A 20344-nucleotide genomic window follows, 5' to 3' on the forward strand; every position below is an offset into this window, starting at 1 on the left:
GGCAATTCATTTGTGCTATGCAAACTACTATTTATCTTTTATTTGTGTGGCCTATGTCCCCAACTGAATTATGATTTCAAAGGTCACATAGCAATTGAATTTATGATCTCAAAGTTTTTGATAACATTTTGTATTTCTAACATCTGGCAGGGTGCCCCCCCATATGGACATTTAATGATACAATAATTACAGTATAATAAAATTGACCTTAATAACAAAAAGAATGGTTCAACATTTCTTTTTTTAAAACAAATTCTCCTAGATATTTTTTGTTCCCTCGGGTCTGTGTAGATCCTCGAACACAAGTTCTTCACAGACTTCAAAATGAGGTACACCTGCGCTGGGGATTTTCATCATTACTCAGTCACTTGGAACGTGTTGGCTCATCTTAAAATGCAAATACCATGTTTCCCTGAAAATAAGACCTAGCCAAACAATCAGCTCTAATGCATCTTTTGAAGCAAAAATTAATACAAGACCCGGTATTACATTTATTATATCATATCATATCATACTATATTATTTATATAAGACCAGGTCTTATATTGTAGTAAAATAAGACCCAGTCTTATATTGATTTTTGCTCCAAAAGACACATCAGAACTGATTGGCTCGGTCTTATTTTCGGGGAAACACGGTAGCACCTCCTACCTTACAGAGTTGTAATGAATGTTTTCATGGATAAAAAAGTACATAGAATAAAATGAGGACTATATTAAGCTTGAGGGTTTATAATTCTGTTTTACAGTCATGGTTATTACCAAATAGTAATTAATTAAGGTAGAGCTTGGCAAACATTAGGATTACTTGCTGCGAAGATGAGGTCATCTTTTATTATTATTCTTTCAAAGGACATTAAAAGTGTTTAGAGCAACTCAAGTTCTGGGGAGATATATCTTTTCTAAAGTGTTGTCATTAAGGTCCCTGATTCCCTATGGCTCCTGTTTCATTCATTTTTATTCCATAAAGACATTCCCAGATTAATCTCTCATAATCCTACTAATAAATGAACAATACAAGCAAAATTAAGGAGTGCATCCTAGAGAGTAAGAATGATCACTCCTAACAAATCCTAACATTTTTTTCTTTAAAGTGTGCACTCAGCTCTTAATGTTGCTCAGTTATTTAAAAATAAACTGAAATCTTACTATTTTTTCAGACCACTCAATAATTAAACAAGAATCGCACTATCTAGTTTACTGATCTATTTTCCTATAGAGAACTGAAGATTAGGACTTGTTAGGCTAAGCAGTAAATTCATACCCTTGAGTTATTATTCCATCTTTAGCTTTTTGCCCAGGTACAATGAAACATTTGCAAAAAACATTGTTGAATTTCCGGGCACTTGTCATATGTTATGGCACCAGTGTAAAAAGAAGGTAAAGAATCTTTCAGAGCCTATTTCAGAAGCTACCTACTAAGGAAGCAAATCAAAATTTATAGGGAGGAAGGGTGGTGTTAGTGCAAATAGCACAGATTTCAGAAATACACAGATTAGTCTAAATCCATGGTCCGAATCTTTCTAGTGATATAAATTTTCTGAGTCCCAGTTTCTACATCTTTAAAATGAAAATATGCAAACTTGCTTTGCAGGTTTCTTATAAGGATAAAATACAATCTAACATATATAAAGGACTAAACAGGGCAACACATACACGATATAGAAAGAGTTCTATGTAAGCACTATCTTTGCTCCACCAACTCAAGCACACTAATATTTCTATTCATTGAAAGTTTTATATCCCTTTAGTATAGCTTTAAATTTTTAGAATTAAGTTAACCATTTGGAACATTTGTGACCATGCAGGATTTCATAAATACTTTTCAAATAGAACAGTACCCGAAAACCTAGAGATTGTGTCCTCTTTGTTTTCTTTTATCACTGCAAACTAATTGGAAATTTTTTTAAAAAATAGAAAAACTGAAAGAGAATAGAATATAAAATACTGAAAACACAATTCATTTATACTGTCTATTTGAAAAGGTACATGGAGGAGTAACAGGCTTTCCCAGTGGATGTCCAAGGTGAATGAAATCCACAGGCTAAATTGTTGCTCATACCTGGCATGTCAGAGTTCCAGTGAGTGAACTGAACCTCTTCCTCAATGGTCCACTGAAAGGTCCCTCTGTTTTGTACATCTGAAAGTCCTATCCAAAAATATCTTTCAGGCCTCAATCCAACCAAACTAGTTAGAAAGGCTTGCTCATATCTAAAAAATAATAGTAAAATAATTAAAAATAAAATAACTTATTTCGCTTAGCATTATAATCTCAAAATCCATCCATGTTGTCACAAATGGCACTCATTCATCTTATCTTATCGCAGAATAGTATCCATTGTGTATATATACCACAACTTCTTTATCCATTCATCTATTGAAGGACACTTTGGTTGTTTCCATGTCTTGGCCACTGTAAATAAAGCTGCAATGAACATCAAAGCACACATGTCTTTACAGATAAATGTTTGCAGATTTTTTGGGTAGACACCCAGGAGAGTGATTGCTGGGTCATATTGTAATTCTATTTTTAATTTTTTGAGGAACCTCTACACTGCCTTCCCCAGTGGCTGCACCAGTCTGCCTTCCCACCAACAGTGTATGAGGCTTCGTTTTTCTCCACAGCCTCTCCAACACTTATTTGTCTTGTTGATGAAAGCCATTCTAACTGGTGTGAGGTGATATCTCATTGTGGTTTTTATTTGTATTTCTCCGATGATTAGTGATGTTGAGCATTTTTTCATATGTCTATTGGCCATTTGTATGTCCTCTTTGGAGAAATGTCTATTCAGGTCAAGTCAGACAGAAAAAGTGGAGAAATATGATTTCACTGATATGTGGTATATAAAACTGAAAACAACAAAAGAACAAGAAAAACAAATGAAGAAACAAAAACTCATAGACATAGACAATAGTTCAGTGGTTACCAGAGGGTAAGGGGGGAAGGGGGCGGTATTAAGTTCATGCAAAAGTAATTGCGGTTTAAAAGGTTAAAAACAATTGCAAAACCACAATTACTTTTGCACCAACATAATAGATGAGGGTAATGGGGATCCAATATATGGTGATGGAAAGAGAACTGACTCTGGGTGGTGAACACACAATGTGATATATAGATGATGTATTACAGATTTGTATACCTTAAATCTATGTAACTTTGCTAACAAATGTCACCCCAATAAATTAATTTAAAAAATAAAAATAAAATAAATAAAATAATTAACTACAAGCAATTTTAGAAATATTAATGCAAATTTTTCTAATTATCAATGTGAAAAGTATCTCATTTCTACATTTGAGCTATTATTTTTGTTGGTAACTCAAATATATTGTGCTACATTTATGTGTCATTGATATGAAAATTTCACTAAGGAAACGTGATCTTATAAAGGAAAAATAGTATATAGGTGAGTGAATAAAATCATTCAAATATACTCAAATCATTTCTCTCTACCCCTCCTCAAAATGTAAGAGATTCCTGAAAATGCAAAGGAGAAAACTACAGCATTTTAAAATACGTTGTTTAAAAATCAGTCCACTTTTCAAATATTTCAAATGCTGTACACAATTTTTGGCTAAGTAACTTCAGAGGTCATGACATTATCAAGGGGATAATACAAATCTGTGTGGACTTTACCCTCAATTTCATTCTTGTATGTCAGCTCAGAAACAGAAGAGAAAATTATCAAGAAATACTTATTGTACAAAAACACAATAATATTTTACCTTCTTACTACAAATGGAATGGACATTTAAAAATTTCTTTTAAGTTTCTCCTGGATCTATTCTAGTGCTTTGAAACGAGTAGGGGGAAAATAAATAAATACTAAAATCTTAAAAATAGATGGGACTCTAGAGGTCAAAAGTTACGTGAAATCCTCTATGTCCATGTGGTTTTCTTGGTCTATTAGTCTAGTAAACCTAGCAAAGAAAAGAAAAGAATAGAAGAATGGGAAAAATGAATAAAGTATTTAGTAAATCTCTCTGCCCTACTTTTTGGTGGAAAAAAATGGTAAAGATAGCGAGATTTTTAACCTGAAAAACTTACTTTCCCAGCTTCCAAAAATAGACGTAGAAAAAAGTTAGATCCATAAACTACATTTACTAGTGCATGAGTAAACAGTTCTGAATATTGCTTTATAGTACTAAAAGTAGCAAAATATTTCATAATGTCTGTAATGAAGAATTCAAATGAGAATATGATTTTTAATTCTTCTACTTTTACAAACTATACCTCATGATCACAATGTAATTTACTCAGAAATTTAGAACACATTGATATTTAGACTTTTCTGAAAACTTTTCATCATTTGACATTTTAAAATAAATCGTTGCATACCTGTCTTCAACAGTTGTTAAGTAAGCCTTCTCATTCACACAGGTTTGGTTTGCTTCTGTAAATGTTGAAAGTGTATGTCCAATCATGTAGCAGTAGAAGCCATGTCTTTTCCAGCCCTGTTAATGTTATCAAGCAGATTGCCATGCATATTTATTAGACATTATTTTAATAATCTATTATGAAACACAAATTGATAAACAAGAGAAGTGTCTAAAGAACTCAAATCTGAATAATTTGAAATGCATTTTTGCATTTTCAAATTATTTGCAAGTCATTTGAAAAATATTCATGAATACAAATAACAAGTGGATTGTTCCTCATAGAACAAATCATGGTACAAAATGGGGGGAGGGCACTCATTCTCTCCAATTCAGGGGCATCCTCCAACAAAATGATTTGGGAAATGTTTACTGAATAAACTGAACAGAATAACTAAGACTTGGGTTTTAGAATAGGTAACCACAGGAAATAACTTGCAGAATGACAAGCTTGTTGCCTACTGAGGCCAACAGCAGGTGGTGAGCCTAAGATATGTCAGCCGGGAGAGTACTCATCAAATTTATGGCAACACGATTTGGCGTGTTTCCCCTCCCATACTTCCAACACAGAGAAATGCTAAATGAAAATATAACAATAAACAAAAAAATCCATACTACAGCTTGAATGAAAGAAGGGGACATTCCAGGTACAAAAAATAAGTAAGAAACTAAAAACTGGAACAGAAAGTGTATCATCTGAGACTGAAGTTGCCCAGGGCGAATCAGACCTAGATTATGTCTTGGGGTCTAGGGGTTGGGGTTCTACTGTCCATGCAGACGAGGATAACTGGTCATCAGCCCATCTGAGGCAGGGAGATAGAACTGAAATCCTTGCATAAAGATTTTACCCATTACAGATAGCCCCTCTGAGCAAAGAGAACAAGAACATTCTAGCTACAGAACTAGGAAATGACAGAGATTCTTGTCATTTGCCTGGGGTTTTGGGTGCGGGGAAAAAATTCTTCTGTTGGGAAAACACCTAACCCATGCCACAGATGGGTGCTGGTTTTCATTTTACACTACCCACATTGTATGAGCATTCACAGCCAAAAATAAATAAATAAATAAAATTGTAAAATTTAGTCTACAAAAGGAGAATCTCAGGTATTAAGAGAAGTAAAATGCAAAAGCACACAACATAAATATTTCTACAACACAAGTCATGTAAGACTATGATATTTGAGGGTTGGTGTGGGAACTAATTAACAATAAAAAATTACAAACCATGTGAGAAAATGTCTCATTTTAAGGGAAAGTCAACAATCTAACATAATTACACAATCTGGGGAAATATTATAAAAATCAGTATGTTTGAGATTAACTCATAAAAGAAGAAAATAAATCAATAATGAAAGATCAAATTCTATGAACAAAGAACAAGAAGATCTGAACACACAAAATATAGAATTTCATGAAAAGAAAAATATAAAGTTAAAAACTTAATGGCCAGGTTAAATGTAGAAAATAGGGTTGCAGAAAGATTGGCAAGTTGGATAAATGGAGCAGAGGAATTAAAATATGAAAGTTGATTAAAAAAACATATTGATTGAAAATAGAATAAGAACATCAATCTGAGATAAAATTCAGAAGCACAGAATAAAATTAAAGACTGACAATTTGCAAGAATTGAAAGATACTAGTCCTCAAACTAAAGAGGCATATCGAGTTCCAAACGGAACCAATAAAATCAATCCAAATTTTGATACATTGGACTAAGCCTGCAGAATGACAAACATAATGAAAAGATCTGAAAATCAATCAGAGAAAATATAGAGGACACACTTTAAAAAAAGAAGGATTACTCTAATCACAGGAATTGCAATGGCAAAATTAAAAGCCAGGAGAAAATGAAATAATATACAAAGCTGTCAGAAAACAGCTGTCAATCTAGGATTCTAAAATGACTTACATAGACTAGTATGCAGGATGAAGAAAAATTCAAGACATTTTCAGATAAAGTTTTCGTCTCTCAGATCCCAAGTGAAAGAACTACTAAAAGATCTATTTACTTTGGCAAGAAGGAATTTTAAGTCAGTAGGAATGAGTGGGCTAAAAGTGTACACTGAACAAAGAAATCAATAAATGTCTTAGCGAATCCAGGTCTAATTACCTGTAAAAATGGCAAAGATAACTAACTGGGAGTGGGGAGTTAAAGAATGGAATATAAGTAAGACTGGTAGTTTAGTTAATAATATTGTCAATTACCTGGTTGTGATAATGTACTCTAGTGAGATGTTATCAGTGGGAGAAGTGGAGTGGATGATAAATGGGAATGCTCTGTGCTCTTTTTTTCAGCTTCTTGTGAGTCTAACATTACAGTGCAAGGTGAGTACTACACAGTCACTAATTTACAATCATTTATTGTAAATCAAATGTTAGGGGATCATTTCTTAAATCATATAAATATCTAATCACTATGCTGTATACCTGAAATTAATATAAAATAATATTGAATGCCCAATTTTTTAAAAAATCTTTTAGAAGTCTAAGTGGAATTATAATCTTCATTTTGTTCAGGAAGCAGAGAGAGAGAGACAGGAAGCAGAGAGAGAGACAGTGATTAACTTTAACTTCAAGTCAGGAATGCATGTTAGAAACACAAGGTTAACCACTTAAAAAATAGAAATGAAATGTATAATTCCCAAACATGTGGAGGAGGAAAATGGCATAAAGATATTCAGTAGAATCAACGCAATGCAGGAAAGCAGAAAAAAGAAAATAGAATGTAAACAAAATAAAGCACAAAATAAGATGGTAGAAACTGATGCGAATATATAAGTATACAAAACAAATCTAAATTCATGTTTCCCAGTTAAAAGCCAGATTAGATTAATCAAATTAGATTAAAAATAAAAGTATAAATATATATTCACAAGATTATTCCTAAAATATAATGACATCATTAGAAAAAGAGGTTCTAGGAAAATACCAAGCAAAAGATAGCTTCTGTGACAATACTAATATTATTTAAAATTGACTTTATGGCAAAAATAGCATTATTATGAATAAAGAAAGTAATTACATAATGAAAGGACTGATTCATTAGGAAGATATAACACATATCAAAGTATATAAAGCAAAAATTGACAGAAATGCAAGGAGAATATTTTGTCAAGTAGACAAAACATTAGGAATATAGAATATCTGGATAATATAATTGCTAAATTTTACCTAGTTAGGATATATAATATACACCCCTGAACCCAATTACCAAAGACCATCTCTTCAAGCACACCTGGAATATTCGCAAAACCTGACTATGAACTAGACCATAAAGAAAATATCAACATAAAACAACTTTATACCTTTATATGATCACAATGCAGTGAAATTAAAATCAATAGTATCTCCCAATTATTTAGAAGCCAATAAACAAAACACTCATCGCTACCAACACACACACCTACACACACCTATACACACACATACAATTCATGGGTCAAAGAAATCTTAATGGAAGTTGAAAATATTTAGAATTGAATCACAGCGAAAACAATAATACAAAAACTAACAATAAACCACTGAATATTTAAACCATTGAAAAGTTTGGCTAGCTATGACAGTAATAAAGTACTTTCACGGGCAAAAATAAAGCCAAGTATATCATATACTATTTCCTGATCTGGAATCATCATGCACATTCTATACTCACCTTCCGGCAGCCTGCATCTGGTTCCACTATTTCTGGCTCCTGGGTTTGTGATTTCATCTTACAGATGTAACCAAGAGAACGCTCGCAGGCCCAATCTGCCCAGTACCCATCCTGTAGAAAGCAAAGAGGAAAAACGTAATGATTATCAATTGTTTGACTTTGATGCTATTTTCTTGTAATTGTGCCTCAGAAAAAGAAAAACAAAGATTTAAGGTTATTTAGAGAAAATGGCATCTATGAAAAAAGCAAAGGTGAACTGACGTTTCACAAGTAAACAGCAAATCTGAATCTAGCTACAAAGATGTAAAAGGAGATTGTAGTCCCCATATGTTTTTATATCTTAGCTATCCAAGTCACTATTTAGAGGGATCTAGAGAGAAACTAAAATTTTTGTAAGCGATGGTGCCAAAGAAAGTTTTGCATACAGCCTCTACAGTCAGCTGTTTTCAAGTTAAGCAAGTACATGTAAAGCCATCCAGAATACACTCCCTCGCCCAACACAACAAACTTGAAAACACACCTGAAACCAGGCATCTTTCCTCCTTTTCCAAGTTTTATTAATGACTGCCCTCTTGGATCTAAGGCTTCAACTTTAGCTCTGTTTCCAATTCCATCCTCAGCCCCTTTCCTTAGAAATTTCATGGTAAAATGACCTCTCCTGTCCTTCACTTAACTTCCAAACACCTTGAAAAATGTTTTCTGTATGGTGTGCCTCTAATTCCTCATCTCTCACTCCATCTCAACACACTGCACTCTAGGATTCAATCCTTTCACCAGAGAGATGTTTATAAATGGTAGGTTTGGTCTTCCCACTCCCGGGCGAATACACGTTTTCTCAATCTCAATGGGTGTTCCTACCCACCTTTCTTTCTCTGACTCTATGCATCAGTAGGATGCTTTCTGGTTTCCTCTTCCAGGACATACTTCTGCTATTCTTTTGGTAGTTTCCACCTACTCTCTTCTTAAGCTTTCAATTAATCGCAACAAAAACAACCACAATGACAAAACAGTAGCTAATACTTATTTGGACAATAAGTTTGGGTCAAGTACTATGCACATTATATGTATTAACTCATTTAATCCTTATACCCACCATACGAGCTGGGTACAATTATTATGCTCATTTCGCAAATGAGGAAATACTTCTCACATCAAAACCTTGCTTCTTAACCACCACATTTGTCTATTAACAAAACTGAATTTGATGATATTCTTCAGTTGCCAAAGTCATATTTAGGATATGGAAGCAATCTTTTCATATTTGGCACTTCCATGTAATCTAAAAAAAAAGCAAAAGCCTTGAATTCTGGCTCTGGGACCCAGAATTTAACTAGGTCTACATCTATTCAGGGCAACCAGTTGAAAGTAGAACCAAAGTTCTGAATTGATTACTCAACCCATACATACATGGTATCATTTAGAACCTAGCACAGGATCAATATATGAGTATTAGTTATTGGTTAATTTTATCCTTGACCCAAAAGTTTCGGTCTGTTGCTTTTCTGGGCCTCTTGAAAATTTGACGTTGCTAAACAATTGAGAGAGATTCAAGAAATTGAATCTGAATTTTAATTCAAGCTTGATCTATGTCAGGGTAACCTAGACTAGACATAATCTAAACAACCACATGTAATACGTGGGGAAATCCCCTGTAGCCTCTGCTCGAGGTCAGTCATTAACGTTACCTCACCTTGCCTTTCATGACAACGCAATCTTCCTGCCTGTTGTTTTCATGGCTGGGTTCTCCACGAAGCCATTTGGTAAATGTCACAGGGGTCCCATCACTCCATTCAAAGTACATTTGAATCTTGAGGTCATTTAAGCCAATCCATAACACATCGTCTGACTCTAAACAAGAAGAAGAACACAACAGCAATTTACACAAAGTTTTCTTTTCAGAGATCAGGAGATATCAGGAAAGGAAGGCCCTCTGTTTTAACAACAGTTCTACTCTGTTAATATGATAACAATCATAAAGGAGCATCCTATTAAGTGACCTACCTGCTGTAGATTGCGATGTGAACCATACTTTATGCTGTCAATTTTATTACCGTTGGATTGTGTAATGTATTCTTCACATTGTGAACCTGACTATTGTTTTGTTGTGCTACTATGAAGTACATCACCCGAGAGGTGCAAAACTGAAATTGAAGTGGGTCTATCATCACCCTCTATCTTGTGGAGCTTCTTTTTCGTCATAAATCACTTAACATGCCAGCTGCACTCATTGTGTTAGAAATATGGCAGCTTATGTATATAAAAATCTCTTTGAGTACTAGTAAGTCTTAAGTTACGTTTCAAAATAATAAATATTAAAAGCCACTTTTATTTTACTAACTGTTGTTAACAAGAACATTCTAGGTATTTCTGTTAAAGCTCACTCATCGTACTAAGAGTGAAAATGACCTATACAGTGAGAAGATGTGTAAATCGAGGAGTTGCGCTGTGTCCTGACATTTGGCATTTATTTATTAGCCTAGAAATATAAATTGATGTGGAATTCTTTTCACCATGAAATACAGGAAACACCCAAATAACAAATAAAGTTAAAACAAAAATAACCAGGTCTAGATATAAAATGTGATCCTTTCGTTTTAAAATCCTATGAAGAGCAGTATTGATTTTATCAATAGTTATAATTCTAAAAATTCTAAATATCATGAGTAAAATGTGACAAAATTGAAGGCTAGGATTTCATGACTAAAAACGTACAATTCCAATTTTTTTAAAAAAAGAAAGAACACACAATTCAGTATCCATTTAATTTGCACTACTGGGAATTCCATCATGAATGCTTGATTTATGGTCTTTAAATGGTAACATAAAATTACTTGCCAAAGGATTTTAAAGATGATGTTGTATGGAAGAAAAATGCCATTATACAGGAATTTCCCTAACCGGTTTAGTCTCTTCCTCTTACAGTTGTCACTCAGCTTTGCTTTTGGAGAAGTCCCTGACTGGCCTCGTGCCAGTCCCAGCAGATGTTTCCAGCACTATAGTGAATGACATTGCCTGGATAATCCTTTTTCCTTTCACTTAATTTGGCAGATGATGGTCTTTTAGAGCAGCCAATACAGACTTCAAAATGATCTCACAGACACCTCAAGGATTTAGGTTCAAAACTGATGAAGACCTAACTCCCAAGTTCTACAATTATAATAAAGTATTAAGAGCTTCCTACAGACATCTTTCTGACTAAACTGTTCTTCCCTTCTACCTTTCTCATTCCTAAGCACAGTTTTGACCCTACCAAAATATGGAAGACGTGAGTATAAATTTGTAAGGCTGATTTTTATAAATTGGCTATGGAAGCTGTCTCAGTTGATGTAATCATAATGTATGTGTGCCGGTCCCAATTTATGCACTGTATTCCCATGACTAACATAAATCATCTCAACTAGCTACAAAAGGTTTCCTAAGCTTGGGATTTAGAAACAGTAATTTTAATTTTATGTCTTTCTTTACTGTTATTAATATTATTTTTATTGTTTTAAATAAGTAAGTCCTTATCAATAATAAAAAAGAAATGTTTCCCTAGTGAAAATTCACTCATTTTCAAGCTGAATTTAAAATGTTATCCAACTTCCCAAAATAACTATAGTAATAAACATATAAGGTTCTCTGGTTACTACATCATATTACATAAAATGGAGTAAAATTTGCACATTAGCCCTAGAACATTATAACTAATCTGTTTTTTACTGATTTATTTGCAAATTTTACTACCTACTATAAGTATCATGACTTACATGTCATGATATTAGCCAGACAGATCCATTTTGATTACATTATTATCGTCTGATTTGAATTCTCCAGGATAGTAAATAGTAAAAAAATCAAGAAATTGTTCATAGGCTGCCGCAGTCTATTATCATGGCCTAGTAAACTCAAGTGAGGTAAGCAGAGAAGAAAGGATTCCATTTGGCACAGGAGCGAGGAGTAGTAGTATTTGGGGAATCTTTCAAATCTTTCTCTGAAATGACTCTATTTTTCTCATCTATTTGTCAATGGCCCTTTCCTCTTCCCTACCCCCACTCCTATCAATTGTAGGCAGGAAGTGGCAGGAAACAGTCCCCACCATCGCCTCCATCCATTTCCTCTTGTTTTGCTTGCTAGAAATGAACAGCTGCAGCAATTCAAAAGTCTCATCAGTAGAAGCAGAAAATGATAATCATTTAATCAGCAAGTACTACAAGAGGGTCCATTATCATTAGGCTCTTCCACATTCTTCTTTTCAAGATAAGCATTCCCAACTCATTTTACACACTTTTTTTTTAATAAGCGTTTTTCAATTTTTCAAAACTTTACAACATTTTGGTTGGTACATTTTCTATTCATGTCTTACATTATGTACCTAAGATGAAGACATAAATTTCTTTAATAGGTTGAGGCCAATATCTAACTATTCCAATAAATTATTTCTTTCCCTGCTCACCATTCTAGCAGCATTAGCTAGGTTAATAAAGAAAATAAAATCCAAAGTATGAGATGATTCATTTTGAGACCTTTCTTATGAGATAAAATATAGGCCTCAGAAAAGAAAATATACATACATGCACAAATAATTACAAAAACTGAAATACTATAGACAAGTTTAAGGTAGACTTTTCAGAGTCCAGATTATATATAGAAAAATATTTTTTAAATTATCCATGAATTGATTACATATTAAAAGAAACATAAATCAAATTAGCTCTTAGTGATAAGAAAATTCTTTAAAATGCTAAACAATTTTAACATTTTAGACATGGTTAGTATTTATTACTAAATATATGAAATTGGTAATTGAATCATTAATTTGAATTTATAAAATTTAACATTTATGATTAAATTTTCCAGAGATGCTCAAAGATTGGAGTCAAGCCTGTTACTGATGGAAGTTCGTACCATATCCCAGCTGAGAGAGGATGAAGTCAAACTCCTCAATGGTGTGAATACTTGCTAGATCACCACCTTCCTTCCGACATGCCATGAAGGCATCTTTTTGGATTTTCTTCTCTTTGTGAATCTTGTAACAGTGACCTGTGTATGGCCACCACTGCTTCGGACATTTACCAGGCACGTCACTTTCTAGGGAAAAAAAAAAAAAAAAAGAGTTTGGGAAACATTTAAAAGGGAAGGTTTTTTTTCTTTTTCTTCTTTTTCTTTTTATTGTAACAACCTTTTCTATCATTCTGTATAAAAAACAGTTCAGAGTTATGGGCAAATAAAGGCAATCTTTAGTTTTTATTTTTTGGCATATTCACAAAAGATAAACAAGACTGTGTCTGTTTTTAGACTGAAACGTATATGAATCCATCTTTCATTTTAAAAATAATGCTAGGGAAAGCTCTGTTTAAAAAAAAATTATCTACCACGCCACATGAAGATATAATACACTGTATCATTTTATCTGCACTTTGTCATCAGCAAACCTGTACTAAGCATGTTGTGTAAATGCTGGAGGGGCGAGGTTTGACATATCATACATTCCTTAAAGTAATGTTCATAGAACATTAGGGGGCCAATCATTCCTCAGAAAAGGGGCAAGACTCATTAAACAGGCATGAGAAAGAGGTGTTAAAATGGAATAAGATGTGGAGGCGGGGAGCCAAGGAGCCTCTGAAACCTTAGCAGTAGGAAGCTCTGAACAGACCCACTGCCACTGACTTGCTCCCAAAAGATGATGTATGATATTGTGAAAATCACAGCGATTCAATCCAGAAGTCTTTCAGGTAAAACCTGAATTTGCCACAAGTTGTGTAATCTTGGGCCAGTCACATCCTATGAACCAAAGTATCCATGTATTTAAAACATTTTAAATAACATTAATACTAATATTAAACTACCCATCCTCACTGTGTTCTGGACTAGAAAGCATTTGCGATAACGTGACTGTAAGTTAAAAATGCCACACGATTATTATTTCATCAAATCAGTAATAGTGGCCAACATCCTACTAATTGTTATGGTCAAATTTCAGAACCTTAATTATACGTTACAAAAATATACTATCACGGTACTGAGCTGGGGATGGCAAGGGTAGAGACTCACCATATTCATCCCCGTGTGCCCTAGAACTGACATAGGGCATGGCATATGGTAAGGGTAATATGCATGTTGGTCCAGAAAAAGAATTAAAGTTACATTTGCTATACTGCAGCTTATGATTACCATTTTATGCATACTATTTCAAACAGCAATTTAGCAACAAACCTTGCGTAAAAAGGACTATATTACCAAATGAATGTCAATGTATATATTGGAATTTGATATTAATGTTCTCAAATGTGCTGCCTTGGTAAATATTCAGTGTAGGGCACATAACAATGTTTGTTATGAGTTTAATGTGTCAGTCCCTTTTTCCCTTTAAGGCTGAGACTATTGGCAATATCTTTGTCAAAGCCCAGGATTCTGGGTACAGTAGTCACTCAAGTAAATAGATAGTCATGATGACCAAATACTGTATTTTTGTAATAGAAATATGCATATTTTAAAAAATTGTATTCCCTCAATACTAATAATTTAGATTCTGTAAACTTCCAATGGTTACAAAAAAAACAAAATGGAAAAAAAAAGTTTGTATACCTCTGGAGCCCTCTGGTGGGATATTTTAATTTTGCTGTCTAGGAAGCTGAAAATAATGTCAGCAAATGCTCAGGGCTTCAAACATTGAGCAGATGAACTTTAAGGATATTTTCAAACATAAAAACCACCAGTGAAGGGAAGTTCCCTGGAGTAGCTACAAAAGGTCACTTTATTGCTCGGGAGCAGCGCTCTCCGACAGAAATGCAATGTGAGCCACATACTTGTAAACTCTTAAATTTCCTAGTTGTCATGTTAACTAAAAATAAAAAGAAACAGGTAAATTTAATTTTAGTAATATGTTTTATTTAACTCAATATATTCAAAATATCATTTTAACATGCAATCAATAAAATGATTTTTTTCATAAGTCTTTGTCCAGTATGTAATTCACACTGACAGCACATCTCAGTTGGAACGAGCCACATTTCATGTGCTCAGTGGCCACCTGTGGTTAAGTGGCTCCTGAACTGAACGGTGCAGCTCTAGGGACCCAGGAATTATGGACAAACAGGATATCACTACAAGGGCCATGAAGGCCCAAGGTAGAATTCTCACCCAAGGGGTCCCCAGTCACATGTGCTGCATAATTTGACCTTTGATATTCTTTGTCAAGCTCTGGTTTATTTGGCTTTATACATAAGAGAAAATGGTTAATCCAGGAAATATAGAGAAATTTAAGAACCAATAACAAGTGAAGCAAGGTGAGGCATAGGAAAGAAATAAGAATAGTTTACTGAGTGCTTGACAATGTGAACAAATGTTCACAGGAAGAACGATTGTCAATATTTCCATTTCACAGAGAAGGAACCTAAAACTAGGGGGGTTAAGTAACAAGGCCAAGTCAACAGAATTCCACCTCCTGGACCAAGAAAACTATAAAATAACCATTCTTCTCTTCCCCAAAGAGGCAATTCCGAGTCTTCTGAAGGAGAATTGGATAAGCTCATCCAAGGAGGGAAAATTATACTATTTCTCCTACTGGAGGGCTAGAAGAGATGAAATACAAGAATGACTGCGGTCTGCCTGAGTCATGTTCACAGTCATAATGGTGATACTGAAAAGTATGACCAGACCCAATAGCCAGGACCCTCACCTATTCCCATTGGAGATCCGGCCATATCTGTAGCTATTAAAAGTGCAAACACACCTACTCTTTCATCCAGCAACTCCACTTCTAGGAATTAACACACATGTGAAATGACATGTATGTAAAGTTATTCACGGTAGAATTGCTTATGATAATTAAAAAATTGGAAGTAAACTAAAGGTCCATGAATAGGGAACTTGTCAAAATAAAGAGAGAGTCCTTCTCTCTTCAATGGCCATTGTGCAGCCATAAAAATGAACACAGGAGCTATTTGTGTACTACATGGAATGAGGTCCAAAATTAGTTATTGGGTAAAAAACTAAAGAATATATGTATAGTATGCTGCCACTGAATAAAACAGACAAAAATACTTATAAACATACTTGTTTCATAGAATAACTAGGATATACACCCAGAAACACTTATTCACCAGAAAGGAGAACTGGGTGGTAGAAGTAAGAAGTTGGAAGGAAATATTGTTATTTATCATTTGGTACTTTTTGACTTTCCAAACATGTCAATCATATTTTAAAGTAAAATAAATTGTTTTTAAAAGCCAAAGAGAAAAAAAGTCTACAATGTCACACAATCAGATTTCCCAAGCAGAATACATACATACATACATTTCTTTAAAGTACTAAGTGTCCCTTTAAAAATAGCTTAATTGTGAAAAAAAAAGGAGTTTGTTTGCTTTTTACCAATTTGTAGAAAGGATGCAGTCTTGCCTTAGTAGTTTAACTCTTCTACAAAATTATAGTAGAGAACATAATTGATTTTTTTCCTCAGGTCTAGCCTATATATAAAATTCAGTTACCACTTTTGGGATGTTTTATTCCATTTCTATGAAGACTTCAGTGTACAATGTTTGAATAGGATCGGAGCCCAGATAGACCCTTAAAACAGTGAAGCCATTAAAACATTTTTCTTTCGGATATTTATTTCCTAGGTTGGATTCCAATTTTGTCACATGTGCAAGTTTTATAAACCCTCTGAATATCTCTTTTCCTCATCTAGGATGTGTGAATAATAACTCCCTCAAAAGGCTGCAGCGAAAATAAAATTTTTATTTATGTTCTGTCAAAGGCTTTGCACATACCTAAGCACCACACCACACTCAGCAAATGTGATCGGTAAGCAGGAACCAGTAAAAAGAAATTTTGTAGAAATATCACTCAAGAAATGTGATCAGTAAGTAGGAACCAGTAAAAAGAAATTTTGTAGAAATATCATTAACCTTGTTCCATAAATTATCCACAAAACATGTCACTTCATACAGTTATGCCTAGGTTGTAATTTTATCTTTTAATTATAATATTTTATACACTTCAGATCAAATAAATCACATACCTGAGGGAATAACAAAAGGATTCAAAGTTGTGTTGCCCTTTTTACAAATATAGCCTAGTCTCTGAACACATGCCAGATTTTCCCATTTAGCATTTTTCCCGGGATTTAGTGACACACAGCTTTTTCCAGGTTCTGTTGATGGACTTCCTGTGGGGAAAAGAAAAAATTGAAGTGGGACTCTTATAGGTATCACAAGTAAACAGCCTCTTCGGTCCCACTTCTTCATCCTTGTCATTTAATGGATTCCCGTTCTGTCTTTTGCTATAGATTCACAAATAAATATTTACTGACTGTAGAGCAAAAGCTATGTTGGGTGTCTGTTTTCTTGTTGTTGGATCTCTCCAATGCCTAAAGTATTGAATATGCAAGTTTGCTTCTTTGAAATAACTTTTCCCCACAACATCAAATGATAAAGTGAGACTTCAAAGCCTGAGTGATTTGCGCGCAGGGTTATGTGACGTGTGACAGAGAGGTAGCTAACCAGTGAATACTTAGTGTTCCAAACCAGCCCTATGAAACACTGTCAATACCTACCAACAAAACTAAGTTTACCTAACTGTCAGCACCATATTAGAGAGTTTCTGGACATGGGGAAACTTTCTCCGATTAGAAAGAGGAGACAGGAAAGGAAGACAATAGACAGGAGAAAGGCAAGGGAACAGATGCTGGAAGCAGCAACGTGCCCGAGTAAATGCTGATCAAGTATGCCGAGAACTAAACTTCTTTCTCAAGATTTTCAACGCAGCCTGCGAAGAATATTTTTAACAACTAACCCCTCATCCCATGTTTTACCGGAAACTGATTAAGGAGCCAGATAAAGTCAACTTTGCTCATGTCAACAAATACATGCATTGGTATCCATATCTCTCATGCTTTTTCACTACATTATGATTTCAAAACCAGTGCTCTAAAAACTAGCTCCCTCTCACACCTGAAGACAGATGAATGAGCCATATTTTCTTAATGACTCTGCTTTGTGAGATTTGGCCTGTGTATGACTTGGACCTGGATCTCACTCCCCTCAAGTAATATGAAAATCATATTACCTGCTCCATAAGCCTTTGTCGAAAAATTTTGAAAGTTGCCTGAATAGCACACAAAGAAAAAACTTGTTAGTGAGAAGGATAAAGATGTTTTTAAGGATAAGGAGGTTGATATTGTGACCAAATTCACAGTATGACTGAACTAACAGATATGATGTCAGTGTCAGTAGAAGAAAGAAATTTTCAAGAAACAATAATATATTTTATAGCTATTGGTTATTAATATATAAACTAGAAAATCATGTTAGACATTTATTTATCACTACACTATTACCAACTTTAATGTATTAGTTGTCTTTAAATGGTTACCATAGTTATATATTTAAATTCATAGTTCTATATCATGTGTACAAAATACCCTCACTTCAAGTGTGAATGTATTTTAATAGATGTATTACTTAGTAATAAGTACTCAATTGAATGCTTGTTGAACAATTTATACAATAACAGTTTCTAATATCCCACAAACTTTCTAATTTAGGTTGAAGAAACCCTCATATTATTTCAGAAGGTGATTTAATTTTGCATCTATTTCTCAGGAACTTAGTTTAGTAAGGAAGGTCGTTTCTTTTTTTCTTATTGCTATTCCAATTTCATTTCTCACCTGCACTGAAACCAACCTCAAAATGTTCTCACTGAACTCTTATAATGCAGGTGGTTAAATATTACAATCATCACCCCCAAAATGAGTAGTAAGTAAAATGACCTGCCCAATGATTAAGCAACAAAGAAGAATAAACTCTACTCCCCTCATAAATGACTATTAATTGTCTAGTCATCTGTTTGAGCCCAATTGTACCTCCAGTTTAATTTGACTGAGTGAGTAGGCGGACAACTCAAATCCTCATCCATAAAAAAGGGGATCTTACATTCCCTTGCAGCAGTTTTTACTTCCCATGTCCAGGGGAAAATAGAACTGATACTAATTGTAACACTTTAGTGACAACCCTGTAACCATCATGCATTGAGAGTGATGTTTCATAGTAAAATCTAAGCAGTTTAAACCAAAATGTATCCTCTAAAAATTCCCTCTCATGTTACAGCATCTATTCTGAATATTATTTTACTGAAGTTTTCCCTTTTTTAATAGCATAAGTCAATAATATAGAAAATTGAGAGTTTAATTCTGGAAAACAGATGCAAAATCCATTCAAAGCCTTTAACAAAGTCTAAGTGTATGAAAAAAAAAACACCCACCCCATTAGTATGTTCCATAGCAGAACTTGGAAATGAAGATGTGACCCATATTCTATTCGTTTCCTTTCTCCCACACATGGCAGACATCACTAATTATTCATTGTACTCTTTCGTAATAAACTAAGATTGGTATGGGGGTGGGTATGGGGTTAGGAGTGGGGTGGACATGGAGGTTCAGAATCATACTCAACTGAGTGCCTGGTTGGTGTTGGTGAATAAGATGAGATTTTTTTTGTTATCATTGATTTTGTTTCCTTTGAATAACTGCTGTATATGTGAAGCAAAATTATTATTTTGTCTCCTTTTATGTTCTGCTACCTGTACGTTATGACAATGTAGAAGTAATTAGTTCAGACGATTTTCTGTCCTCCAGAAAAATTTGAAAGCTGTGGAAGGCTTGATCATCCATCCTACCAACTATTTTATACCTAGCAAATATAGGATCCTCTAAGAATTGATACTGAAACAGACCTATTTTGATTTGTTTGATAATCCTACCACAAGTCTTTATCCCAGGAAGCTGGCATAACCTTACAGTTTTAGTATATTCAAATCTAATGGGAAGATTTCAAATCAAGGTGGGAAATGAATTGTGTTTGATGAAGTCTCCCAAACTCTTCTCTTTGAGATCTACACGTGAGATGGTGAAAGTCCCCATGGTATCCAGATAAATTAAACTTAGATGAATTCAACCACTGACAAGCTTCACCCTACCTGGTAACCAGTTCAGATATCGGAATGGACTGCCACTACTCCACTGCCATCCACTGTTGACACTCAGACTATTAAGGCCAATCCATAGTCCTGAAGTTAAGGAATTGGTTAATCCTGTACAAACAAAGGAAAAACAGAAACCAAAGTCACATCTGGAAAAGATACTGAAATCGAATTCAGAATTAAGTGCTTTAAGGGAAATACCGATCCTTTAACATTCCTCATCTGCTTTAGGCACTTCTAGGCTTGTTTCAAAGAATTAAATGAATTATTAAAATGGCCTGACATAGTACGTGCCCAATAAATATAAGCTATTGACATTATTATTATCATCATCATATGTTGAAGTAGGGTTGGCAAA

The 20344-nt window shown here is 34.2% G+C and overlaps 1 protein-coding gene across 1 annotated transcript in view; it reads right to left on the bottom strand.

Moving 5' to 3' along the window:
- The window catches only part of MRC1 (mannose receptor C-type 1), an 82246-nt gene that overhangs the window by 35360 nt on the left and 26542 nt on the right, over window positions 1–20344 (bottom strand). The window contains exons 5-11 of the mRNA XM_081050245.1: window positions 19984–20097; window positions 17030–17176; window positions 12916–13098; window positions 9719–9876; window positions 8029–8139; window positions 4339–4454; window positions 2062–2210 (exon numbers count right to left, since the gene is read on the bottom strand). Of these exons, the coding sequence (XP_080906371.1) occupies window positions 2062–2210; window positions 4339–4454; window positions 8029–8139; window positions 9719–9876; window positions 12916–13098; window positions 17030–17176; window positions 19984–20097 (978 nt within the window). The remainder of the gene's footprint in view (window positions 1–2061; window positions 2211–4338; window positions 4455–8028; window positions 8140–9718; window positions 9877–12915; window positions 13099–17029; window positions 17177–19983; window positions 20098–20344) is intronic.

The sequence above is a fragment of the Rhinolophus hipposideros genome (genome assembly GCF_964194185.1).
Source record: "Rhinolophus hipposideros genome assembly, chromosome: 1".
Classification (NCBI taxonomy): domain Eukaryota; kingdom Metazoa; phylum Chordata; class Mammalia; order Chiroptera; family Rhinolophidae; genus Rhinolophus; species Rhinolophus hipposideros.